The sequence below is a fragment of the Jaculus jaculus genome, chromosome 18 (assembly GCF_020740685.1).
Source record: "Jaculus jaculus isolate mJacJac1 chromosome 18, mJacJac1.mat.Y.cur, whole genome shotgun sequence".
Taxonomy (NCBI): Eukaryota; Metazoa; Chordata; class Mammalia; order Rodentia; family Dipodidae; genus Jaculus; species Jaculus jaculus.
In genome coordinates, this window is record NC_059119.1 from 29,662,461 (window position 1) to 29,689,101 (window position 26,641).

General features: G+C 44.7%; 1 protein-coding gene across 6 annotated transcripts in view; it reads left to right on the forward strand.

Moving 5' to 3' along the window:
- Positions 1 to 26,641, forward strand: part of Washc2c (WASH complex subunit 2C) — a 65,720-nt gene that overhangs the window by 24,077 nt on the left and 15,002 nt on the right. For all 6 annotated transcript variants that reach the window (XM_045137226.1, XM_045137229.1, XM_045137231.1 and 3 more), the window contains 9 exons: positions 401 to 460; positions 956 to 1,129; positions 5,213 to 5,340; positions 7,646 to 7,732; positions 10,443 to 10,541; positions 14,668 to 14,796; positions 17,572 to 17,744; positions 22,810 to 22,912; positions 25,351 to 25,503. In XM_045137226.1, the coding sequence (XP_044993161.1) occupies positions 401 to 460; positions 956 to 1,129; positions 5,213 to 5,340; positions 7,646 to 7,732; positions 10,443 to 10,541; positions 14,668 to 14,796; positions 17,572 to 17,744; positions 22,810 to 22,912; positions 25,351 to 25,503 (1,106 nt within the window). The remainder of the gene's footprint in view (positions 1 to 400; positions 461 to 955; positions 1,130 to 5,212; positions 5,341 to 7,645; positions 7,733 to 10,442; positions 10,542 to 14,667; positions 14,797 to 17,571; positions 17,745 to 22,809; positions 22,913 to 25,350; positions 25,504 to 26,641) is intronic.

A 26,641-nucleotide genomic window follows, 5' to 3' on the forward strand; every position in this document is an offset into this window, starting at 1 on the left:
TTGAAGGAAAAGCCTCTGGAAACTTCTGGCATCAGTAAAAATAGAAAAACTTGAGATTTTTTTAATTTCTTTTTTTTTTTTTAACTTGAGAGTTTCTAGTTGGCTTATTTAAGGAAAACTTACTTTCTAAGAACTATGTGAGGATGTGTCCTGTTGCATGTTCTTCAGCAAAGGCAGCTGTGTGAGTTTGGAGACAGGGTTTCGGTGTGCAGTGCTGGTTGGTCTGGTGCTTGCCATGTAGTCTCGGGCTGTCTCTGAACTCACAGCACCTTCCCATCTCAGTTTCTCAAGTGCTGTGATGGCAGGCCTGAGCCACCATTCTTGGTGAAAAGGTAGATTTAACAAAGAAAGATGCTTTTTTTTTTGCAAAATAATTACCCCTTACTTCCTTATATTCTAGAGTCTTCATCTTCCAAACCTGGAAAGAAAATCCCAGCAGGAGCTGTTTCTGTATTTCTAGGTAACAAGGGGTTTGTTTCTTAAAAACTGCATGAACGCCGTTTCGTCAGACAAGCCTTTTGGATTTTCTTCTCCTCAGGACTGGTGGGGCCGTGGGAGGTGCTGGGGAGCTTCGGGGGGCATTGGGCTGCTTACTGAGCCCCTTCGCTGATGGTAGCTCATCCGCTTTTAGAACAGTGGCTTTGGAGTTGGGCATAGGGGTCTGTGTTGGAGCTCTTGTGTAGCATGTGCAAAGTCCCAGGGTCACTCCCTGGCACCGTGGGGAGAGGAAGAGGATATGGAGAGAGGGAGGAAGGGAGGAAATCGGTGGCTGTGGGGTTTCTGGCGTGTGCGTGGTCAGGTGATTCAGCATTGAGGAGCATTCCTGTGGCGGTGACCCGTGAAGGTGTTTGGTGGCGAGTGGAAGCTGGAGGCGCTGAGCAGTCGTGCTGTGCACCGTGCAGTCCCAAGACCGCCCTGGCTTGTGGCTCTGACCGTCTTGTCTTTCCATCCACAGGAGACACTGACGTGTTTGGGGTCACGGCTGCCCCATCACTAAATGAGCCCCAGAAACAAGAGCAGCCCACTCCAGGGAAGAGCCCACACCTGCCGACTCCTTCTGGCCTCTTCGATGACGACGATGATGATGATGACTTTTTTGTGGCCTCTGCTAGCAAACCTCCCAAAACCGGTACCTGCCCCAGCCTCTGATTTGGGGAACACAGCTGGGAGCGTAGCTCCCCATGTTCTGTGTCTCTTGGTCCCGTCACCGCTTAGTCTGCTCCTAAGTAGTGCTGTGACCTGGATGGTTTGATTTAGTGGGCAAGTCTTTTCTGCTTTGGAAACTAAGGTTGTCTTTTAGAGACCTGGCATTTTTTTTTTTTTTTTCAAAAAGTTTTGGCTTTGATAATACAGAGAAAGTTCTTGTCATCCATTCTTCTAGCACTGAATTAGATGAGCAGAATGTTTCATGTTGGTGGTGGCTTAGTTCCCAGTCTCTTTCTGTCTGCTTAGGTATCTGTGACCTCACTTCCCACAACAGCATCTTCAGTCTTTCTGATGGCAGTCTGTGTTCATGATGTCTTTCCTGTAAGCCAGTTTTTTCTTTAACATTTGGATGTGTCACTCAAAATGTTTGTTTTTTTTCCTTTGGTCTTTTGAGGTAGGGTCTCACTGTGGTCAAGGCTGACCTGGAATTAACTATGTAGACTCAGGTTGGCCTCAAATTCAGGGCGATCCTCCTACCTCTGCCTCCTGAGTGCTGGGGTTAAAGGTGTGCGCCACCATGCCTGGCCCTTTCTTTTTTTCTTTTTTAATCAAAATGAAGATTCTGACTAGATGGGTATAGGGTTGGAGAGTCTACATTTCTAACAAGTTCACATTGGTCACAGTACCAGCTCTGGAGGTCACATTTGGAGAAGCAAGACTGCATTCATTGGATGTTCTTTTAGAAAGGAAGGGTGGATCTGTGAGGTGCACACAATTTTCAGCTACTTGGTAAAGGAGTGGATGCATAAGGGATGTATGGAAATATAATAAACATGCCGGGCGTGGTGGCGCATGCCTTTAATCCCAGCACTCGGGAGGCAGAGCTAGGAGGATCGCCGAGAGTTCGAGGCCACCCTGAGACTCCATAGTGAATTCCAGGTCAGTCTGGGCTAGAGTGAGACCCTGCCTCGAAAAACCAAAAGAAAGAAAGAAAGAAAGAAATATAATAAACATAATACATAATGTGTTCCAACAGACTGCCTGCACTTGTTTTCCAGAGTTAGGTGTAGAGAGCAGGAATAGAAGTGGAAATATGGAGGAAGGTGATATCCCAGTCGTTTTGGGAAGACTGTGGGCAAATGCACAGTGTGCTCAGTTCTGGAGACTGAAACGGCAGTGGGTGAGACTAGCAGGGCCCTTGTTTGGCCTTGACAGGCTCTCATGTAATGACGTCCTGGCAGACGTCGCTGGGACTCAGACTCTGCTTCATTCATTGACCTGCGCCTCATGCAGTGCAGCAGTGCTTCTAGGAACACAAAGCTGGGAGCCACCCAGATATGCACGCGTGGGCTGTGTGTGGTCTCGCCATTCAGTAGGGTTTTGTAAAGCTGTCAAAAAGAATGAAGTTGGGGCTGGGGAAATAGCTCGGTTGCTGACACACTTGCCTTGCAAACATGAGCACCTGTGTTTGATCCTCAGCCCATATAAAGTAGTGTGCTCTTGGGCTGGAGAGATGGCTTAGCGGTTAAGCGCTTGCCTGTGAAGCCTAAGGAACCTGGTTCAAGGCTCGGTTCCCCAGGTCCCACGTTAGCCAGGTGCACAAGGGGGCGCACACATCTGGAGTTCGTTTGCAGTGGCTGGAGGCCCTGGCATGTCCATTCTCTCCCTCCCTCCCTCTCTCTCCCTCTCTTTCTTTCTCGTTCTATCTTTCTCTCTCCCTCTTTCCCTGTCTGTTTGTCTCTCTCACATAAATAAGTAAAAATAAACAGAATTTTTTTAAATGTTAAAAAAAAAGTAGTGTGCTCTTGTAATCCTCTCACTGGGGAGGTGAAGACAGGTGGGTCCCTGGGGCTCCCTGGCCAGCCAGCAGTCTTACGTCATCAACAAGCTCCAGGCCAGTGAGAGACGGATGGCACTCCTTAGAAGTGACACTTGAGGTTGTCCTTTAGCCCCCACACACAGACACACAAAACAGATTCTGTCGACGCTCTCCTCACCTTCATTCAGTCCTGTTTTCTGTTCCCCTAGGGAACCCTCTCACAGGGCGTTCCAGACCTCTCTTCTGTGCAGTTCGTATCATTGTATATCATGCATACATTTTTATGCATGCACATGTATGTTCGCATACTGCTTTTGTTCCTTCACAAGGCTGGGGTTGCATGCATGTCGTCCTGTATGTGTTCATACATATATATATATGCCATGTCTGTACACATGAAAATACAACACATGGAGATCTCTACATACTGACTTGGAAAGACTTCCTGGCTACATCAAATAGAAACCAGAAAACAGAGTGCCAGGGTACTTGTTCAGATTGTCTTTGATTTATAGGCTTACTTAGTAAAGAATTAAAGTGCATACATGAATGTGGGGGAACGCAGGAGCAAACTTCCTCCTGTCTTTCTTGCTTAGTTGAGCAGCTGGAGCTATGGGGGAGGGGGCTCCATTACTTGCTTGTATTTACTTGTATGTAGTTTTTTTGGTGTGGGTATATGTGTGTGGCATGCATGTGTGTGTGCATGTTCATATGCACAGGGGCACACATATGTGCAAGTTCACCTACAGGACAGAAGTTGATGTCAGGTGTCTTCCTGGCTTGCTCTCCACCTTGTTTACTGAGTCAGGGCCTCTCACTTGAGCCCAGAGCTCACTGATTCACTAGACTGCTTCAGCCTCACAGGTACTGGGATTATAGTCAGCCGCCCCGCCCACGTGGATGCTAGGAATGAATCTGAACTTTGGTCTTCACTTGCATGTGGCAAGAGCTTTATCTACTGAGCCATGTCCCAGACCCTGCTTGTTGCTTTTTTTTTTTTTTTTTTTCTTTTTCGTTTTTCCAGGTAGGATCTCATTGTAGTCCTGGCTGACCTGGAACTCACTGTAGTCTCAGGCTGGCCTTGAACTCACCATAGTCCTCCTACCATTGCCTCCCAAGTGTCTACCACCACACTGGGCTTTGTTTGTTTTTAAGCAGGAGTCAGCCTTCACATCTCACTCCTAGAATGGTTGACTTGGTGGCCATTTTTTTGTAATTCCTTTTTATGGGTGGGGGGGAGGTAGAGAGAACAGAGAGAATTGGCACACCAGGGCCTCCAGCCACTGTAATCAAACTCCAGACGTGTGCACCACCTTGTGTGCATCTGCGACCTTGCGTGCTTGCATCATCTTGTGCGTCTGGCTTAGGTGGGACCTGGAGAGTTTTAGACTTCGTAGGCAAGTGCCTTAACTGCTAAGCCATCTCTCCTGCCCTTGGTGGCTATTTTAAATGAACTTACTTTCTCTGGGTTTCTTAAAAACTTAAAAAGTTTTACTTTTTAAGCCACTCTTAGCTCCCATGAGCATAGGATGCGGCTGCTTGGGAAGTGTGTCAGTCCGATAAGGTTCAACTCTGTCTTCTTCCATTTGAGCTGTGGTTGGTTCTGAGACAAGAGGGCCAGAGGATTGGAGCTAGAAACGTAGCTCAGTATCAGAACACTTGGCTAGCATGTACTAGGCCCTGGGTCCAGTCTTCCTTCTCTCAGCAGTGTAGGAAGACAGGGAAACTGGGCATGGTGGCACGCACCTCTAATCTCAGCACTCGGGAGGCAGAAGTAGGCAGATCGCCATGAGTTTGAGGCCACCCTGAACCAACATGGTGAATTCTGGGTCAGCCTGGGCTAGTGAGAGACCCTACTTTGAAAAATTGGGAAAAATACTAGGCTGGAGACAGATGGCTTAGTAGTTAAGGTGTTTGCTGCAAAGCCTGATGACCCAGGTTTGATTCCCCAGTACCCACATAAGCCAGATGCACAAGGTGGCACATGCATCTGGAGTTTGTTTACAGTGGTTAGAGGCAATAATGTGTCCATTTTCTCTCATCTGTCTCTTTTTTTTCTCTCTCTCTCAATATATAAATAAATAATTTTTTAAAAGGAAAAATAATAAAGGAAGAGTATGGCTCTATATTCCTTTGTGAATAATAAGTTTATCTTTGACAGAGAAAAATGTTTTGGTCTTAGGAATTTTTCAGTCAGATCTTGGCCTTGTCATAACTTCTTGCTTTGGTTTCTTTTTTTTTTTAAAGATAAAGTGAAGCCCACAGCCACCATCTTTGATGAGGAGGAAGGAGATCTATTCGAAGAAAAAGTGACAGCTCTGCCCGGAGCTACTGTGCATCAGACAGACGAAAACAGGACAAGGGCAGAGAAACCGGTGAGCAGGAGAGGAGAGTGATGGAAGTAGTGTAATCTGGGCATCTTGTTAGCCTGTCTGGAGCTCAGCGGGAAGTATACTTTCATGTTTACATTGAGATCTTCACGCAGACAATCGAAAGAACGCAGTGGTACCCCTTCCCCAATGCCTGGCATTCAGAGACAGGCATTGTAAGGATTGTGTGAAATATTTTATGTATCTGAACCTTTATGCAAGCATACTGTTACCTGAACTATGTGTAGTTTATGATATTTTACCCCTGATCGTGTGTCTCATGAAGCATCTCTTGGAAAACTGCTTCATGACCAGTTGGCATTATCAATACTTACGAGATTAGCAGTAATTCCATAGAAAAATGTAATGGCCAGTCCACATTCATATTGCTGTAATTTGTCCCCAAATCTCTTCATAACCTCATACCCAGTGTAGTACTGATTTAAAGTTTTATACATAGCCTTTGCCCTGTTCTTTTTTTCCTGTCCCACACATAATCCTATGTAACATTTTTATTTGCGTTTAAAGAAATCCAGGATCCAGCAGTGTTTCTTCATTGCATTTGGTTGTCCTGCTTCTTTGGGCTTCTTTTAATGTTAAAAAAAAAAAAAAAAGAAAGAAAAGAAAATTAGGCTTTGTTTTTGCTTTCTATTGCCAGCCAGTTTATCTTATAGAAAGTAACTCACTGTCAATTTTCCTCACTGTTTTCCTATAATTAGATTTAGGTTAAGCATTTTTTTTTTGTTTTGTTTTTTTGTTTTGTTTTTCGAGGTAGGGTCTCACTCTGGTCCAGGCTGAGCTGGAATTAACTCTGTAGTCTCAGGGTAGCCTTGAACTCATGGCGATCCTCCTACCTCTGCCTCTCAAGTGCTGGGATTAAAGGCGTACGCCACCACGCCCGGCTTAGGTTAAGCATTTTTGATAAGAATACAGGCAGACAATATATATGCTCCCTTCTGTGTCTCAGCCCCCTGCCCTGGTGACAGTTTGGTTGCTTGGTTAAAGTTGTGCACCCCATGCAGCTCCTCATGCCCATCTTAGCATATATACCACACTGGCATGGAGCCCATGCTGCTCTCTGAGGGCCTTCTGGACTCTGCTTTAACATTTGCCGATGATCGTTCCCTAAAGCAGCTGCCCCAACAGAGACATGAAAGACCGACGCTCTAATTCTGTAATTCTTCTACTGTCATTTTCCTCTTGTTTTTAATATTGCTGTGGAAACATGGTATCTTTGTACTTTGTTTCTGAGCTAGTCTCACTGTATACTAGAAGCCTGCCTTGGTCTTACAATCCTCCTCCCTCAGTCTCCCCAGCGCTGGGATTATGGGCATATACCATTGTGCCCACTTTGGGGACATAGAGTCTTCATTCAGGATGATGACGATACTCAAATTGACCTGTTTGGCTAGTGGCCTGTATCCCTACCAGTCCTTAAGTTCTGGTTGCTGTTCCTTCCCTTGCTGGCCTACTCAGTTTGCACACCAGTCTTACTGGGTAGACCAGGCTGGCCTTGATCTCTAGCTGATTTCTCTGCCTCCCACCCTCCTGCTTATGGCCCCCCCCCCAGTGCTGGGATTATAGATGTGCACTGCCACACCCAGCTTGTCACCTTTGTCCAGCATGTCCACTTGTCACATCATTACCATAAAACCCTTACAAATGCCAGAGTGCCAGCAGTCAGAGCCAGGTAGGTCCCTTGGCCAGCCTGCCCTGCTGTGTGCCGCTAATGGCACTTGTCCCCTTTGTGCCGTGTGCGACACAGGCGTTTGCTCCTGCTCCTGGTAAACCAGCTGCACCCTGTCTTTTGTCTTGCTTTTCTCTTCCCATGTAGTTTCATCTCCATCTACCTGGAGCACCCTTATTTGTGCTATCTCACTGTGCCCAGGGCTTGTCCAATCTGAGCAATTTACTTTTTTTTTTTTTTTTTCAAGGTAGGGTCTCTAGCTCATGCTGACCTGCAATGCCTCGAACTCATGGCGCTCCTCCTACCTCTGCCTCCCAAGTGCTAGGATTAAAGGCGTATGTCACCATGCCTGGCTTGAGAAATTTACCTTCTAAAGGGACTGTTTCTTCTATCCTGCCTAGCTTATGCCAGTTTTTGAAATCTTTGTCAGAGTACTTCTCCTATTATATCAATTCTTTGTGAGAACTGAGGTCCAGGACATCCATCTTTAATATTCTGGAACTTGGTTTGGTGCCATCTCATAGCAGAGACTCGGGACATTTTCTAAATGAATGATTAAACTCATTTCTAGGCATCTTACTTACTAATCATCAGTTTTTCTCTCTTTACTTTTTCTCCAAATAGATTACCTTACCTTCCAGCAAAAATACCCAGCTCTTGTCGGAAACAAAGACTCAAAAAGGTTTATTTTCAGATGAGGAAGACTCTGAGGTAAGGAATTATTTTTCTAAGTTCTGGATACTTATCTGTAGATGCAGCATTCATAAATATTTCTGATTTCACTTTTTCTCTGAAGAGTAAGAAGACTTTCTTATATAGTTCTGTTCTGTTCTTGTTTTGAAAGTAATCTCTTGGATTGGAGATATAATTTAGTGGCATAGAGTGTTTGCCTAACATGCATGACGCCTATTACTACAATCAAAAAAACAAACAACAACAAAAAACCTAAACAAGCCAAAAAGCCCTTTTTATTGATACATGGACTTACTTTTAAAAAGCAGTGTGCACACAGTACTTCCTCAATGCATAGATTTTAAAAAGCGGTGTACTTCCTCACTACATGGATTTTAACGAGCAGTGTGCACATAGTACTTCCTCAGCACATGGATTTTCTTTTTTAAAGGCTGCTTTTTTTTTTTTAAATTCAAGGTAGTATCTCACTCTAGTTCAGACTGATCTGGAATTCACTGTCTAATCTCAGGGTGACCTCGAATTCTAGAGATTCCTCCTGCCTCTGCCTCCCAAGTGCTGGGATTAAAGATGTGTGCCACCACGCCCAGCTAAGACTGCATTCTTTACGAAGTTTTTTTTTTTAAGATTTATTTTTTTTTTATTTATTACAGATGGAGGTGGGTGGGTATGCTAGGGCCTCTAGGCATTGCAAATGATTTCCAGATGCATGTGCCACCATGTACATCTGGCTTACTTGAGACCTGGAAAATTGAACCTGGGTCCTTAAGCTTTGTAGGCAAGCACTTTAACCACTAAGCCATCTCTTCAGCCCCAGCACATGGATTTCAAAGACTAGTGTGCACAGCACTTTTTCGGCACATGTTTTTTTTTTATTATTATTGTTTATTCTTTTTAAAAATTAATTTATTTACTTTTTATTAACATTTTCCATGGTTACAAAAAAATATCCCATGGTAATATCCTCCCTCCCCCGATTAAGTTCCATAGGGTCAGGATTCTTTCCTGTCCTATCTTGGAAACTTTATCTCTTAGTGTTTGGAATTTGCTGTTACCCTCATTGTCGAGCATATGAAAAACCCAGTGTGTGTGATTTCACCTGGGTTTTTTACCTGGAATTCTGGTTATGTGCCATTACAAAGCAAGTCATTCCAAAACTGAGTGGTTTGAAACACCAGCAGTTTTATTGCCTCTTACAGTTCTAAAGGTTGGATGAGCTCAGCCAGGCAGTTGTCATTGAGGGTCTGTCAAGGCTAAAGGTAGATGGGATGAGAAACATGTCACACATCTGGTGCTTAGGTGGGAAGACTCAAGCACCTGAGCTCTTCTAAGCATGGTAGCTTCAGGGAAGCTGGGTCTACTGGGAACTCAGGGCTCCATGTGAAATTCCTGAGGATGTCATGTAACCCAGCGTTGGGAGTCAACACTTTTCTTTTAGCATCTATTGGTTGAGACAGTCACAAGTGACCCACCTAGGATTAGGTCCTGGGGGCATAAACTTCACCTCCTTGGTGGTGGAAGTATAATGAACTGGAGACTTGTTTTCAAACCATCACCAAAAGCTCTGCTTATGTGCATCATCCATTGTGATCTCTCTTGGATGTTGTTGTGATTCTTAAGGAGAAATAAACACCAGGTAGTCTAGGATGTCAGGCTTTGGATCAGCACTCTGTCTCAAGTATAGAAGCCTGCTTTGGGAAGTCTGTGGAGGGGAACATGTTTAGGGTAATAGAAATGTCTCTCTCCCCCCAACACCAAGAAAGGCCCAAAATTGCAAAGTAGATATTTTCTTTTCTTCTTTGGTTTGTATTACTTTGGTTTTCTGAAAGCAACAGAACCATTATGTCCGGGTATAAAATGTAGGAAGGCATAGGCTCCCCAAGTTGCCTCTTGTAAACAGACCTGTGGGACTCCATGGAGCCCGATGAAAACTCATCTAGCTCTGTGACCTTACTAGATCTGCATCTGAGGAATAATGATGATATAATAACCCAAAGAGGTCTTATTAAATATGATCGTGTTCTATTTAATTTTCTGGCTCTTGTATTGAAGCTTCCTTTCCCAAAGGCTGATGAGCTATCCCGTTTTATGTCTCTAGTTCAGATGGCAAACATTTCTTTGAAGTTTGACATTTCGTGACATTTTGAACATAGCTGAAAATCTTGCAGCTCTTTCCCCGGTTTCAGCATTTCAGAGTTACTGTTCTAGAAGAATAGCGGACATTTCTAGGCAAGTGTTTGGCCACTGAGCTCTTTTCACAGCACAGATGTTGGGCTTTGATTTATATTTATTTGAAGGAAGTAATGTATTCTTAGGGCAGAGGGTGTTAGTAGTAAAGCAGTCATGGAGCCTTCTCCATGATGGAGCATGCGTGCTTCCCTGTGGTTCTTCAGACCGACAAAGGAATTCTCGCTTGTTTTGTTTGAAGAATGGTGGGACTGACTGGTAAACGGCCTCCAGCCTTCCATCCTTTAGCTGGAAGTCTGCTTTCCCCCGAGGCTGCAGAGACAATCTGGACTCCCATGGCTGCCTCCTCTTCCTCCTCCATTCCAGACCCGTGCTGGGCACTCTAAGGGCAGCTCGGTGGTCCCTTTGCCTGCTCTGCCCTCAGCGCCTTCCGCCACTGACAGGAGAAACCCACGGGCATGCAGCCATCAGGTCTTAGTGCAGAGCAGGTATTTTCACAACTGGTATACCGTGCTAACCAGCAGCTTCAATTTTGATCTGGCAGGATTTGTTTTCTCAGAATGTGAGTAAGCCAAAAAGTGCTTCACTTCTGCCCAGCAAACTACCTGCATCGGTCTCCCTTTTCAGTGATGAAGATGAAGAGGTAAGCCTGGTTAGGGCAGCACCAGATAAGTACCTCCTGGATCAGTAGAGAGTTGTTGTTGATGTTGTTGAGTACCCAGAAGGGAATAGAGAGGCCACCAGACTACCAGTGTTTGGTTTCATTCTACTCACTCAGATTTTCGCACCAATGAGGAGGGCCTTTAACTCTTGACCCAGTTATTGCAGAATGCCAGATAGATTTCATTTCTTACACTGCCTTTGAGGAATACTTTTTTTTTTTTTTTTAACACTCTTATACCCAAAGATCTGGAAGAATATCTTTGACAAAATAGGGGAAATTATGCCCTGATCTTGCCTTTTCCTCTTAACTTCGATGGCTAGGGTGGCAAAGATTAATGAGAGAGAAAGGAAACCAAACTTGAACACTCAGTGCTGTGCCATGACTAAGAAGCACATAGGCTGTGACCTCAGACTCAGCCACATCGCTGTAAACTCAGACCTCGTACAAGTAGCCTAACCTCCTCAGTCTCTTAATGGCTTACAGGTCTTTGCAGCAGCTGAAACAAATGCCCAGTGCCACATCCTTGCACAGTGGTTGGTGCAGCTCATGATGCCTATGTCTTTTCCACCTGACCACTCTCCTTTGGTTCAGGACTATCTGCTGCTGCCCTCTGGGTTATTAAGTCTTTCCACATTACCCAGCTTGAGCCCCCTGGTACTTTTATTCTCATTTTAATGAAAGTAGGTACATGATAGATCATTGGCTTTTTTTCTTTTTCCAAGGTAGGGTTTCACCCTAGCCCAGACAACCTGGAACTCACTTTGTAGTCCAAGGCTGACCTTGAACTCCCAGCAATCCTCTAGCCTCTGCTTCCCACGTTCTGGGATTAAAGGCGTGTACCACCACACCTGCTTTAAGATTTAAATACACTGACAAAGGGCAGCAGGGCGCTCCAGTGGAAAGCACGGAAGGGCAGTAGAAAGTGGTTGGGACTTCTCTTACAGGATTTGCAGGGATGGGTGGAAAGGGTGTTGGGGTCATAATTTGGGTGGTCTTATGGTTTGATTAACAAGTTTGGGTTATTGTTGTGGTTTGTTCCATGTTGTTAGCACAAAGCACCTGACCAAAATCAGTTATGGGAGGAGAGTTTATTTGGCTTACAGACTAGCGGGGAGGATCCATCATGGCAGGAGAAAATATGGCATGAGCAGAGGGTGGACATCACCTCCTGGCCAACACCAGGTAGACAAAAGCAGCAGGACAGTGCCAAATACTGGCAAGGGGAAACTGGCTATTATACCCAAAAGCCCACCTCCAATAATATGCTGCTTCCAGGAGGCTCCAATTTCCAAATTTTTTACCAGCTGGGGGCCAAACATTCAGAACACAATAGTTTATGGGAGACACCTAATTCAAGCCAACACATTCTGCCCTTGGCCCCCATAATCTCATAACTGTCCATGACATATAATGCCATGCATTCAGCCCAACTTCTAAAAATCCTCATAGTTTTTAATCAATCCCAATACTGCTCAAACATCCCCATAGTCCAAGGTTTCTTTTTCTTTTTTCTTTTTGGTTTTTCAAGGTAGGGTCTCACTCTAGCCCAGGCTGACCTGGAATTCACCATCTAGTCTCAAGGTGGTCTCGAACTCATGGCAGTTCTCCTACCTCTGCCTCCCGAGTGCTGGGATTAAAGATGTGTGCCACCACACCTGGCTCCAAAGTTTCTTAACTAAGTTATAACACCAAAAAAAAAAAAAAAAAAAAAAAGAATCATGATGGCACAGAATAAACATTTACACTGCAAAAGATGGCATTGGCTATAGAAAGGAAAGATTGAGCCAATATAAGTTTAAAAACACTGGGGCTGGAGAGATGGCTTAGTGCCAAAGGACCTAGGTTTGATTCCCCAGAACCCACATATACCTGATGTACAAGGTAGCATATGCTTCTGGAGTATGTTTGCAGTGGCTGGAGACCCTGGCACATCCATTCTCTTTCTGTCTACCCCTTCTCTGTCAAATAAATAAATATTTTTTAAAAATAAAAAAATAGAGCTGGGCATGGCGACTCACACCTTTAATCCCAACGCTGGGGAGGCAGTGGTAGGAGGATCGCTGTGAGTTCAAGGCCACCCTGAGACTACATAGTGAATTTCAGGTCTGGGCTAGAGCAAGACCCTACCTCAAGAAACCAATAATAATAACAAATAAATAAAATAGTGCAAGCAAACATCAAATACCATAGCTCCATGTTGAACATTTAACCAGTGACAAAGTGTGGAATTCCAGTTTTACCCCTCTGTCTGGGCTGTTTGCCGCCAGAAGAACAGTGAATACTAAGCTGGTAGCCCTCCTCTGTGGCTGTCTCACAGTCCTGGCATTTCACTAGGTCTCCACTGAAACCCGCGGTTCATCCTCATGGTTCCGTCAGACCTCCACCCAACCCTGCTTCACACTGCCCATGGCCATTTCCAAAAAATAAAGCCACATTACAAATCCAGTGACCCTCTCTTTCCTGCATTTGCTATATTCTGATAGTAGCAGGTGGGCTACCAACTTGTTAATTCAGGGGGTAGTAAAGCTGACATTGAAGAGCAGGAGGACTCCTTCAACATTCAAGCCCCTTACATTCAAAGAGCTCACATTCTTTCTGCTGCCCCAGTGCAGAACAGATGGCCCGGTCTAAACGTCGTCATCTCCTAAACAATTGGAGTTGAACAGGCACTGACCACAGCCTGAAACTTCCATTGCTTTCTGTGCCATGTTCTTCTGCTTGTATACAATGAAGCCTGGCACAAGTTCTCAGGACGCAGGGAGGCAGAGATGCAGCAATTTCTAGACCAACTGCTTGTAGAGCAGTCCTGACAAAGCTCTTTGTTCCCTTATAAGCCAAATCTCACAGTCCATAGGTCTTACCATGTTCAGATCTTTCAACTCTGACCAGAACAGTCCATGAAGCTCTGTCTACAGCACTGCAAGGTGTCTCCTAGACCAAGGTTTCAGATCCTTCCATATTTCTCCCATAAGTCAGTTTCAGAAGGCCAAGAGCCATAGAGCCAAGTTTCTAGCAGCAGCAGCCTCACTTCTTGGTGCTAATTTTACTGCTGTCATTAACTTCATGTTCCTGGCACAAAGGACTTAGCCAAAAGCAATTTATGGGAGCAAAGGGACTTGTTTGGCTACAGTCTCAGGGTGAAGCTCCATGATGGAAGGGGCAAACATGGCATAAGCAGAGGCTGGACATCTCCTGGCCAACATCATGTGGCCAATAGCCTCAGGAGAGTGTGCCAAGCACTGGCAGGCAAGGGGAAGCTGGTCATAACACCCATAAATCTGCCCCCAACAATACACTACCACCAGGAGGTTCTAATTCCCCAATTTCCACAACAGGGGACCTAGCATTCAGAACACATGAATTTATGGGGGATACCTAGCTCAAACCACAAGTTATATGATGTTTTCTCTACTGCATGTGTTCCTTCCCATGATGTATCTGATTTTAGTGTGTACATCCAGTTATTTTTAGATATGAGATGATAAGTAGGGGTTCCTCCCTAAAAGTTCTCTTAGAGGACACAAGTTGCCTTACTGCACAGGTACATAAAACCAGGCTAGGCTGGATGCCCTGCTGTTCCAATGCTTCATCTGTCTTAAGAATATATTTCAGTGGGTATTAGCATGAAGAATTGTCGAGGGGCTGTACGCCTTTAATCCCAGCACTCGGGAGGCAGAGGTAGGAGGATCACCGTGAGTTCAAGGCCACCCTGAGACTACAGAGTTAATTCCAGGTCAGCCTGGACCAGAGTGAGACCCTACCTCAATAAAACAAAAACAAACAAACAAACAAAAAAAAGAATTGTCGAGTGGGGAGACAGCTAGTTCATTGTGTGGAGTAGATTATATGTAGAGTTCAGTTCAGGTGGGGATCCTTGGTTCCCAACAAGGTGCTAGAAGGGTGTGTTCAGGCCAAGCAGTGCCCTAGGTGGTTAACTATTCCCTGTGTTACCCTGTCTCAATTTTTGCTTGTTTGTCCCAGACCTGTTATATTCTGTTCTTCCTTGAAGACTGACTTCTGTGCCCAAGAGGGAGAGATACATTTCCTGGTTTTTGTGTATGAAGCTGTGTTAATTTTATATACTCCCCTGTCATTTTCCTTCTAGGATAACCTTTTTGGTGCTGTAGCTGCTAAGAAGCAGACATCCCTACAACCTCAGAGCCAAGAGAAAGCTAAACCCTCAGAGCAGTCCAAAAAGACAGCGTCTGCCTTGTTGTTCAGCAGTGATGAGGAGGTGGGTTGAGGTTTTACATGGAGACAGGGAAGATGCACCTGGTTAGAGTTCTGTCAGAGCTTTTGTTAACATCTTTTCTTTCCGTTTTTATATTTAGTGGCATTTAGTCACCAAAAGATGGTATTTAATGTATTTTTTTTCAAATTTTTTATTTATTTATTTGAGAGCGACAGACAAAGAGAGAAAGACAGATAGAGGGAGAGAGAGAGAATGGGCCCGCCAGGGCTTCCAGCCTCTGCAAACGAACTCCAGACGCGTGCGCCCCCTTGTGCATCTGGCTAACGTGGGACCTGGGGAACCGAGCCTTGAACCGGGGTCCTTAGGCTTCACAGGCAAGCGCTTAACCGCTAAGCCATCTCTCCAGCCCAAAAGATGGTATTTATAAAATTGTGTCTTAAAGATACTTAGTGCAATGTGTTAATTTGGACATAAATGCTGTTGAAGTAGAGTAACAGTGGCTCTCCTTGTAATGGTTTTTGGTTGAGACCCTGTAACAAAAGATAGCAAGGGAGAAGCATACACCTTTAAGATAAGCTTTAGGTGATAAGGAGCCTGTGTGTATTTTGTGCTCTCTGATGTAGAAGTGGAGAATTGGGGAAAACATGACATGGTGTGATCTAGCAGTAGTAAAATGAGGGAAATTGGCAAGATTCTTCTCTGTGTCTTCAAAAATTGGACCTACCTTTCCTTCAGGTGTCAAGTACACCTGTCGAAGGAAGTTCTTTTGACCTGCCACAGAGTGGAGGCTCAGACCATCCTGTCACTGCATCCTACTGGTGATTAGGTGAGAAAGTCAGAGAGAGCTTGGCTGCATATCTTCTCCATTGCCAGGTTGTTGTGCATTGAAGACAGTGCGTCCTGGGTCCCATGCACTGCACGTCACCTTGTTGAGACTGCTGTGTGTCATTAAGACAGAACTAGAGCTACACAGGGCAGGAGCTTGCCTGTGCAAATTCAATCTTATGCAGGATCATAATACATTTTTAAATTTTCTCTGGACACAAATCAGGAAAATCAGTGGTGACTATATAGAGGCCATTATTCAGATTTATTTAGCTGGGCAGAAGACTTTATATGTAATGAAATTTATGCTTGACCTTCGACATAAGATTGAGAAGTACTAAATGTAATGAAACTTGATATCCTGAGCATTAAAGATCTTCCTAGGTACTAGGAATATAAGTCAGTGGTATACTGCTTAGCCAGCATGCTCAAGGTACTGGGTTCAATACGTAATGAGGAAAAAAAACTAAAGTTAAAAAAAGTAAGTGGTATTCAAAGGGCTGTAGCTATCACTTAGTTGTTAGAATGCCGTCCATGCATAATCCCCAGCACTGCAGATGGCTGGATTCAATCCCAGCACTACATAAGTGGTGTGTGGTGGCATATACCTGTATTCCCAGCACTCAGGAGGTGGAGGCAGACCAGAATTTCAAGGTCAGTCATGACTATATAGTGAATTTGAAGCCAATGTGGGATACATGAGACCTTGTCTTAAAAAGTGAAGGGCAGGGCTAAAGAGATGGCTCAGTGGTTGAAGGCGCTTGTTTAAAAGCCTGACAGTCTGGGTTTGATTCTTCAGTAGCCATGTAAAGCCAGATACATAAAGTAGTGCACGCATCTAGCGTTCATTTGTAGGAGCCTGAGGCACTGGCATACCCGTTCATTCTTTCTCATTCTCTGTCTTTCGCTCTTTGCTTTCAAATAATATATCATATGAAGAGCTGTTAAAGATCTACCTATAGGGTAGCAATTGTTCTTTATTTTATCATAAGTAAGTAAGTTAGAAGGGCATGAGGTAGATAGAGCAGTTGTAGCTATGATAATGTCTTTGATTTTTTAAAAAAAATATTTAATTAATTTATTTGAGAGAGAGAGAAAGCGGCAGATATATATGGAGAGAATGGGTGTACCAGGGCCTCTAGCCACTGTAAATAAACCCCACATACATGCACTACCTTGTGCATCTGGATCACGTGGTTACTGGGAAATTGAACCTAGATCCTTAGGCTTTGCAGGCAAGTGCCTTAACTGCTAAGCCATCTTTCTGGCTCCTGTTTTGTTTTGTTCTGAGGTAGAATCTTGCTCTAGACAGGCTGACAGGGACCTGAGGCTTTGTCGCTCCTGCTACTGGCTTGGGGAACCCCACTTGAATCTGCAGAACTAGACTTCCCAGGCCAGTGTTTCAGAGTTCCTTCCCCCACAGGGTCTGCGTCACCAGTTTCCTTTAACTCTTCCTAAAGGCAAAAATCCTTTAGAGTTATAGGCAAAGGATTACCAGCATTTGCTTTGTGACTTGTTTTGTACATTTGTGTTATGTGAACTTTTAATAACAGTTTTTATAGTTTTCTCTGGCATTTTTTAAAATTAAAATACTCTTCCCCAAAGTTGATAGGTTTTTATTTTTCATAATTTCTCTTCCTGCTTATTCCTGCTATAATTATTTTGATACTCTAACATAGACATTTTCTGGCATCCTAACCTAGAATAGAACTATAGCAGGTAGAAATATTGGGGCAGGCGTGGAAGAGGAAGGCATGAGAAGGTGTTTACCATCACACAGTCCAGATGTCTGCATTTAAGCTCAAAGAACACCCCTAGAAATGGCCTTTCTTCAACAGTGATATTCTTAGTTGGATTCTTTAGCTTGAATATAACTCAATTTAACAGAAATTTTATTCTATTTCCATTTCTAAAATAGCTATTGGATGGTGTGTGTATGATCTACCAATAAGCTTTGCTTATGGGTTTTTAATCCGTGTTTTATGTTTTAAGGACCAATGGAATATTACTGATTCAGAGACCAAGTCAGCACCTGATAGCAGGCCCAAAGGGGAACTCAGGGACTCGGGAACCATCCAAGGCCAACAGGTTAAGGCTGTTAAGAAAACCAGTCTTTTTGAGGAAGATGACGATGAAGATGATCTGTTTGCTATTGCCAAGGACAGGTGAGATCATTGTAAGACTTTTGTTTGTTTGTTTCTTGAAGCAGGGTTTCAGTTTAGTCTAAGCTAACCTGGAGCTTACTCTGTAGCCCTGCGTGAGGGCTAGGATTAAAGGCATCCACCATCACAGACCCCACAGAAGTCATTTTTTAAGTGTCTGTAATAACAAGGAGAGGTTTTCAGTGTGTGAGATCATCACTTGGTTCCATTGCTAACAGTTGATGCCTCCTGCTGCAGTCTGGTTCACATTGCTGGTAGAAATCACCCAACCAAGAGCAGCTTCCAGGAAAAAGAGGTTTATTTTGGCTTACAGGCTCGAGGGGAAGCTCCACGATGGCAGGGGAAAACGATGGTATGAGGAGAGGGTATACATCACACCCTGGCCAACATAAGGTGGACCATAGCAACAGGAGGGTGTGCCCAACACTGGCATGGGGAAACTAGCTATAAAGCCCATAAGCCCACCCCCAACAATACAGTCTCTCCAGGAGGCATTAATTCCCAAATATCCATCAGCTGGGAACCTAGCATTCAGAACACCTAAGTTTATGGGGGACACCTGAATCAAGCCACCACACCTCCTTATCACCAAGGTCTGTTCTGCTCTTTGCAAGTAAGCTCTTTTTCAGAAAAGATTATCTTGATTTTTTTTTTTTTTTTGTTTTTCGAGGTAGGGTCTCACTCTGGTCCAGGCTGACCTAGAATTAGCTATGTAGTCTCAGGGTGGCCTCGAACTCTCAGTGATCCTCCTACCTCTGCCTCCCAAGTGCTGGGATTAAAGGCATGCGCCACCACACCCAGCTGAATTCTTTTTTAAAAAGTTTTAAAAACAATATTATTTATTTATTTGAGATATATAAAGAAAGGCAGATAGAGAGCAAGAAAGAATGGGTGCACCAGGGCCTTTAGCCACTGCATACAAACTCCAGATGGATACACCACTTTGTGTATCTGGCTTATATGGGTCTTGGGGTATCGAACCTGGGTCCTTAGGCTTTACAAGCAAGAGCCTTAACTGCTAAGCCATTTCTCCCACTCTATCTTGAATTCTTAATGTTTTTCTCCTTATCATTTTTTTAATTAGCAACTTCCATAATCATAGACAGAAACCATGGTAATTCCCTCCCCCAACTTTCCCCTTTACAACTCTACTCTCCATCATATCCCTTCCCCTCTCAACCAGTCTCTCGATTTTGATGTCATCATCTTTTCTTCCTATTAGACTGGTCTTCTGTAGGTAACACCAGGGACTGTGAGGTCATGGATATCCAGGCCATTTTATGTCTGGAAGATTGCATTGTAAGCATCCCAACCCTTCCTTTGGCTCTTACATTCTTTCTGCTACCTCCTCCGCAATGGACCCTGAGCCTTGGAAGGTGTGATAGAGATGTTTCAGTGCTGAGCACTCTGTCACCAGCACCATGGCACCTTCTGAGTGATCCCAAGGTCACTGCCATCTGAAAGGGGAAGGTTCTCTAACCAAAAGTGAGAGTAGTATTAATATATGGGTATGAACATTAAAAGAAGTGCTTGGGCTGGAGAGATGGATTAGTGGTTAAGCACTTGCTCATGAAGCCTAAGGATCCCGGTTCAAGGCACGATTCCCCAGGACCTATGTTAGCCAGATGCACAAGGGGGCGCACACATCTGGAGTTTGTTTGCAGTGCCCAGAAGCCCTGGCGCACCTACTCTCCTCTCTCTCTCTGCCTCTTTCTCTGTCTGTCTGTCGCTCTCATATAAATAAATAAAAATAAACAAAAAAATAAATAAGTGCTTACTGAGCAGTTTGGTGAGCATAATATATACATTTAGCCAGACAGCAGCAGATGTCACACCCCTAGGGCTCATGACTTCCTGTCATAGGTTTTCAGTATCAGGCATGTATTCCCTCCTGCAGAGTGGGCCTTGGGTCTAATTAGAGAGTGGCTGGTTTCCTCCATAACAGACATATCACTATTGCCCCCGTTGGCTCATTTGGCCTGGGTGGCCAAATTAAAAGGTTGCAATGTCCACTGTTGAGTATCTTCGTGGGTGATTTCTTTCTGTCCCATTGAACTGCATGCAGCGTGCCTTTTTCCAGCTTTCTGTCAGCTGGTCTACAAGGAGGAGGTTTTCAGCTCAGCTCCAGCAGGATTTCTCAGTGACCTTGCAGCCCAAGTATGTGGAGTCTCTCGGTCTTACCATCTATTCCTGGTGGGAAACCAAAAGTCTCAGCAATGCCTATCATTGGTTTTAAAACTGGAAGTATTTTTTCTTAGTTTATTAGTTGATTGTGTTTAATGTTTGCTGCTTCTTTGTGCCATACTAAAGAACGCAACTTTTGGTTAAGCTTCCTTAAAGGTTTGTTCTTTTGATAGGAATTAACTGAGCATTGAGCTGTAGGGAGGCTAGTTCTCTGCAGAGCTGTGGACTGCTGACAGGTACTCTCTGCCCCTCCTGATCTGGGAGTTCTCACACCAGTGTCAGGGCTAGAGCTGGTGGGTGGAGAGTTACCTGGGGCTATGCTGAGGGCTGATGTAGCTGCCTGGTTAGCCATGGACTTGAAATAACTCCCTTGCAAATAGTTTTTCCTCCGGAGAACTTCCAGTGATTACTTTACATCTAGCTGAATGGTAGAATAAAGAAGCAAACAGCTAGACAAGGCAATCCTGTGTGTTAGATCAATGAAAAAGTACCTCTGATTTCTGTCTCTAAATATTGTCATCTCTTCCTATTCATTGTTTCTCCTTGACACCTGCGATCTCTGCCTTCTGGTTCAGAATTCAAGTTTAGGAATCCTGATGCCTGATGGTATGTCTTGGCTCTGCCAGTGCCCGTGTGAGTAATGTCGAGGAACGTCTCTGTTGCTCAGGCATTTCATCTCTCACAGTGCTGCTGAGATGATCAGCTGTGAGGTGCTTAGTGCAACCCTGGTACGCCACCAGCAGGGCAGGCTGCTGCTCATCGCCATGAATGGGGAGGGAAGGACATTTCATTCTTTTATTTTTATTCTTCAAATTTTGGTCTTTTCATGGTGAGGTCTTACTCTAACCCATGCTGACCTACAACCCACTCTGTAGCCCTGGTTGGCTTCAAAGTCAAGGCAATTCTCCTACCTCAGCCTCCCGAGCGCTGGGATTAAAGGCGTGTACCACCACGTCTGGCTCCCTTCTTTTATTTATTTACTTATTTATTTTGCTCTCTCCTGGGACACTTAATGCCTTTCCTGGCCAGCTTCTTTCCCAAGTCAGTACAAGTCCTCTTTTAAGAAGTCTTCCCCAGTCCAAACTGGTGAAAAAGAGAAGAAATTGGAGGAGTAGAGAGCAGGCGTGACTCTTGACTTCCTCAGTACCTTTGTAGCTCCGTTGCGGTCGAGTATTCTCCGTACGAGGCAGAGGTTAGCTGCTTACAGGTACGCTCCTGCCATGCATGGTGTCCTTGTGGTACTGGTGCCAGCCACGCCCAGTTCTGCTTTCAGTATCTCTGCCCCAGATTCCTTACCTTTCTAGTTCTTGAAACTGCCTGCAAAATTATGTGTGGGAGGATAACTCATACTTTGATCAGACCTCAGAGGAAGCTGTCCACAGAGAGTAAGTACAGGTGAGGTGTGGGGGGATGTGAAATGGTACAGTCTGTACACAGAGAGTAAGTACAGGTGAGGTGTGAGGGTGTGTGAAATGGTACAGTCTGTCCACAGAGAGTAAGTACAGGTGAGGTGTGGGGGTGTGTGAAATGGTACAGTCTGTCCACAGAGTAAGTACAGGTGAGGTGTGGGGGTGTGTGAAATGGTACAGTCACTTGAAAAATGGTTTGGCCCAAGTGACTAAGTGGCCCACTTATTCCACTTTTAGGTATATACCCAAGAGAAATGAAAGCATGTTTATAGAAAAGGTTCTGTAAGCATGCTCATTATAGGGTCCACAGTGGCCAAAAAGTAGAAACCACCTTCTTCTTCGTCAGCTGATGAACGGGTAAACAAAATGCTTCATCACCACACAGTGGACCATTACTCAGCAGTGAAGAGGAATGAGGTGCTGATGGGTTTTTGGACCTGATTGAGCTGACCACAGACTGTGTGATTCTATTTATATGCAGTGTCGAGAGGAGATAAATCCAGACATAGGAAGTACATTGGTGGTTGCCAGGGCTTGAGTCTTACATGGTGGTGAGAGGGTACAACTCTCACTGTGCTGGAAACCACTGAAGTGCATGCACACTTCAGAAAGGCTTAGTTTATGGCATGTAAGTTATGTCCTAATAATGCTACTTAAAGTAGGAATGGCCTTAGTCTGAAGCTGACCCTGGCCCAATGATCTCTCTTAGCAGCTACCTTCCTGACCCACTGGAAATAGGCACGTCTATGTCTGGTTCTTGCTGTGCTGCAGGAGGCAGTGGGGCAAATGCCGTTCTGTGAATGCCAAGAGTGTCACTTGCAGGCTGGAGAGATGGCTTAGTGGTTAAGGCGTTTGCCTATAAAGCCAAAGGACCCAGGTTCAATTCCCCAGGATCCATGTAAGCCAGATACACAAGGTGTGTTGCATGCATCTGGAGTTTGCAGCAGCTGGAGGCCCTGGGGTACCCATTCTCTCTCTGAAAAACTAAATAAAAATAAAATATTAAAAAATATTTGTTATAAAAAAAATAGTGTCGCTTGCCTCTCGGTCCTAAGAGCTAGTGGAGCTGTGCTGGGGGAAAGTGACATGAAGGCCCTGTGATCTTCTACATGAGAGAGAGGCATAGAGGGTGCTGACTGGCCAGAGGCAAATTCCTCCTTACCAAGGTTTTCCTTCCCTGTCTGCCTTCAACCGTGTAAGGTTACAAATGGTAGGTGGATTGGTTGCTGTAGGTGTGGCCAAGAAAGAACACTGTTTTGTTTTGTTTTTTTGTTTTTGTTTTTTGAAGTAGGGTCTCACTTCTGGCCCAGGCTGACCTGGAATTCACTATGGAGTCTCAGGGTGGCCTCAAATTCCCGGCAATCCACCTACCTCTGCCTCCCGAGTGCTGGGATTAAAGGCGTGCGTCACCACGCCCGGCTTCTGTTTTTGTTTTTAAATAGCATGTGTCCTAAATTGGATCTTTGTTCATATAGTCAGAAGAAGACCCAGAGGGCTTCACTCCTCTTTGAAGATGATGCGGACAGCGGGAGCTCTCTGTTTGGCTCTCCTCCTGTGTCTGCTCCTCCTGCAACAAAGGTATGCATTCCCTCACCCCCAGAAAACAGCCTTACGGTTGTGCTACACAAATAGCAATGCTGCCCCCAGTCAGCTCTGAAAACCTGACCTTGGAGTTGCTGTACGGAAATACCTAATAGAAACAGATTAAAGAGGAAAGGCTTAGTCTGGCTCACGGTGTCAGCGGGCCCAGTCAGTCTTTTCTTAGGTTGCTTCTGGACCCGTGGTGAGGATCAGGAGCATGTGGCAGAGGACGTGCCACTTACAGTGGACAGGAAGTAGGGAGCGGGACAGAAGGGGAGGGCAAGACGTAGCTCTCAAGAACTTGTTCCCATTAACCTTCCTCTAGCAAGGCCTTACCTCCTCACATTTCCAGAACCTGCAGATTAGCTCCATCAGCTTGGGTTCCTGAGCCTGTGAGGGCACTTGATCTTCCTACTCTAACCCAGTGTGTCCACAGTCTTCTTAATGACCTCACTGTTTCCATTTCCCTGCTGAGGTTCTTGGTGACCTTTCAGTCTGCTTTATTTCAAGTTGAAGTCATGTTTGCTTTGTGCATGTGGGGTGTGCATGTGCTTATGTGTGGACATACGTATGTGCACACACATGTTTGCACATGCCTGTGAGGCCAAAGATTGACTTCAGGCGTCTTCCTTGATTTTCCAGTTTATTTACTGAGGCATGGGGTCACACTTGAACCCAGAGCTTGCTAATTCAGCTAGTCTGAGTAGGTAATCTTCCCAGTGGACCCCTTTCTCTGCCTCCTTATCACTGGGATTACAAGTGTGCTGTCACACCCACCTGGTATTTGGATGGGTCCTGGGGATCCAGATTTGATCCTCATACTTGTATGGCAAGCCTTTATCTTCGGAGCAATCTCCCTAGCTGCCATTTTCCCATGTTAAGGATCTTGTCCTACCAATAGCTAAAAATCACCATGTTCCAGTTTTCTTTTATTTGAGAGAGAGAGAGAGAATTGGTGTGCTAGGGCCTTCAGCCATTGCAGATGAACTCCAGATGCACGCACCCCTATGTGCACATGGGCGACATTGTGTGCTTGTGTCATTGTATGTTTGGCTTACATGGGACCTGGAAATTCGAATTATGTGTTCTTAGGCTTAGCAGGCAAGTGCCTTAACCACTAAGCCATCTCTCTAGCCCTGTAACCTTTTTTTTTTAATTGTAGTTAGTATTGCCCTTTTTTAGTGTCCCACACCCACCTTCCTATTGATTTAGGCATCACTTCAGAGCCCAGAGCATGAGCCATTACACCTTGGAACCATTCCTCTTATATAGAAAAAAAGTTTACTTCCTGTGGCTTCTAGTCTAGTTGGTATGATGGAGTTTTTTCCATGAAAATCTGTTGATAAGTCACTTTCCCATTGGATGTGGATAAGCTCTAGATGAATAACTCCAGGTGAGTCACAAAACCTTAGTTTCTACATCTCTCAACTCCCTGCCTCTCATAGAAGGTATTAATGAGAAATGGGCTGAGGGCTTGCAAACTTGAGCATGTTCGTTTTGTGACATGTTATGTGTAGCCATAGGAATACCATTGGCCCTTTTAAGGGTTAATTTTCCAATATACATATATATGCCTACAGTTAACCTGAGTTAGGAAGAAAACAGAGTAAATGGCTGGAGAGATGACTCAGTGGTTAAAGGCACTTGCTTCCAAATCCTAACAGCCCAGGTTTGATTTCCCAGTACACACATAAGGCCAGATACACAAAGTGGCGCATGCATCTGGAGTTCTTATACAGTGGTAAGAGGCCCTGATGTGCCCATTCTTCCCACCCCTCAACCCTGTCAAATAAGTAAATGAATATTTTTTAAAAAGAAAGTGAAGAAAGTGTCAGATAGGAAGGGAAATAGTGTATGTGTTTAGGGAAACAACCAATACTTAATGAAGAGAACACTAAAGCCTTCATGGGTGACATTTTCAGTGTGGCTTTGTTGCAAAGGTGAAACTTGACCCCAGCAGACAGAGGGGCACACAATGTGGTAGCGAGAGGGTTTGAAGTAGCCAAAGAAATGGCAATGAAGGACGAGAGGCAGACAAGAAAGGGGCAGTGGGGTGACCATTCTGCTACTGCTGAGTACAAAGAGCTCAGGATTGGAGCGGGAAATGAAGTAATCCAGCAGGGGTTTTTATTTAGCAAGATGACTCTGGGTCTGTCTTGCAATTGAAATGCGAGGGGAAGGAGACAGAGAGAAACTGACTAGTAATTGTCTCAGTGCCAGCAACAAGGTCTTCAGGGAGGGCACTGGGACAACATGGTGATAGAAGCTGAAGTGCTGTGGGCACAGATCTGTGTCTCCGTTGGTGCCACCCTCACCATCCTGTCTGCCCTTCCTCCACTGCGCTTAGCTTATGCCTGAAAGAACTGTACATTGGTATGCTAGCCAGGCACATGTTAAAATCATAATGGATTTTTAAAAAAATCTTCTCTTGATAGAAAAAAGAGACCATCTCTGAGGTGCCACCTTTGCTGTTCAGTGATGAAGAGAAAGAGGCGCCCTTTGGAGTGAAAGCTGTAGATAAGAAGGCCGAGAATGCCAAAGTGTCCTCAGAGCTCGGGAGAGGCGACGCGGTTGAGGCCACGAAGAAGGCAGGTTGCTTCTCTTGTGTCCTAATGCATTGTGTCTCATGGTGTAGTACCCATGCTCTTACATCCCCTTGCCCCCCACCCACCCACACTAAAAATGGCTTATTTGTAGAAAAATTTGGACACACTGGAAAATGGTAAGACAGCGTGTGCTGTCAGTCAGGAGACCCTTGTCCATGGTCCTGCCTTGTGGTGCATTTCTAGGTGGGTGTGCTTGCACACTGCCAGTCAGGCTGCCTGCCTTGCACTTGGTCATTTTGTATCACAGCACGTTTTGCCCCTCTCCAAAGTGCATCTCTTCAGCTTGATTTTCACTTTGTCTTTCTCTGTGGATTTGCCCCTTCTGACTTTTCTTCTTTGTGACACTTCTATTGGCCTTGCTTTTCTAGTCCTCACCTGTATGTGAGTTCAAATGTCAGGTTTTTTTTTTCTTTTTAAAATATATTTTATTTATTTATTTATTTTTTATTTGAGAGAGAGAAAGAAGCTGAGAGAGAGAGAAAAAAAAAAGAGAGAGACAGGGATGGAAGGAGAGAATGGGCATGCCAGAGCCTGCAGTCACTGCAAACAAACTCCAGACTCATGAACCCTCTTGTGCATCTGGCTTAAGTGGGTCCTGGAGAATTGAACCAGGATCCTTTGGCTTTGCTGGCAAACGCCTTAACCACTAAGCAATCTCTCCAGCCATTTTTAATTTTTTTTTTTTTTGAGATAGAGAAAGAGGCAGAGAGAGAGATACAGAATGGGCACGCCAGGTCCTTTAGCTGCTGTGAATGAACTCCAGATGCATGTGCTCCTTCTGTGCAGGTGCGGCATTGCACACTTGTGTCACTGTGCATCTGGCTATGTGGGGCCTGGAGATTCGGACATGAGTTCTTAGGCTTCACAGGCAAAGTGCCTTAATTGCTAGGTCATCTCTCCAGCCCCAAATGTCAGTTTTGAGAAGTCAGTTTATCATTCTTTTATGTCTGGTTAATGTTGGCTGTGAACATGTGAGTGGAGTGAAATGTGTTTTCTTCTAAAACACTGGGTTTGTTTTCCTGAAGATCTGTTGTCTTATGCTGCTGGCTGCAACTGGGGACCAGTATGAATGGCTCTTTCTGTCTGTGGTTATAACTCTCTTTGTACTCTTTTGTTTACA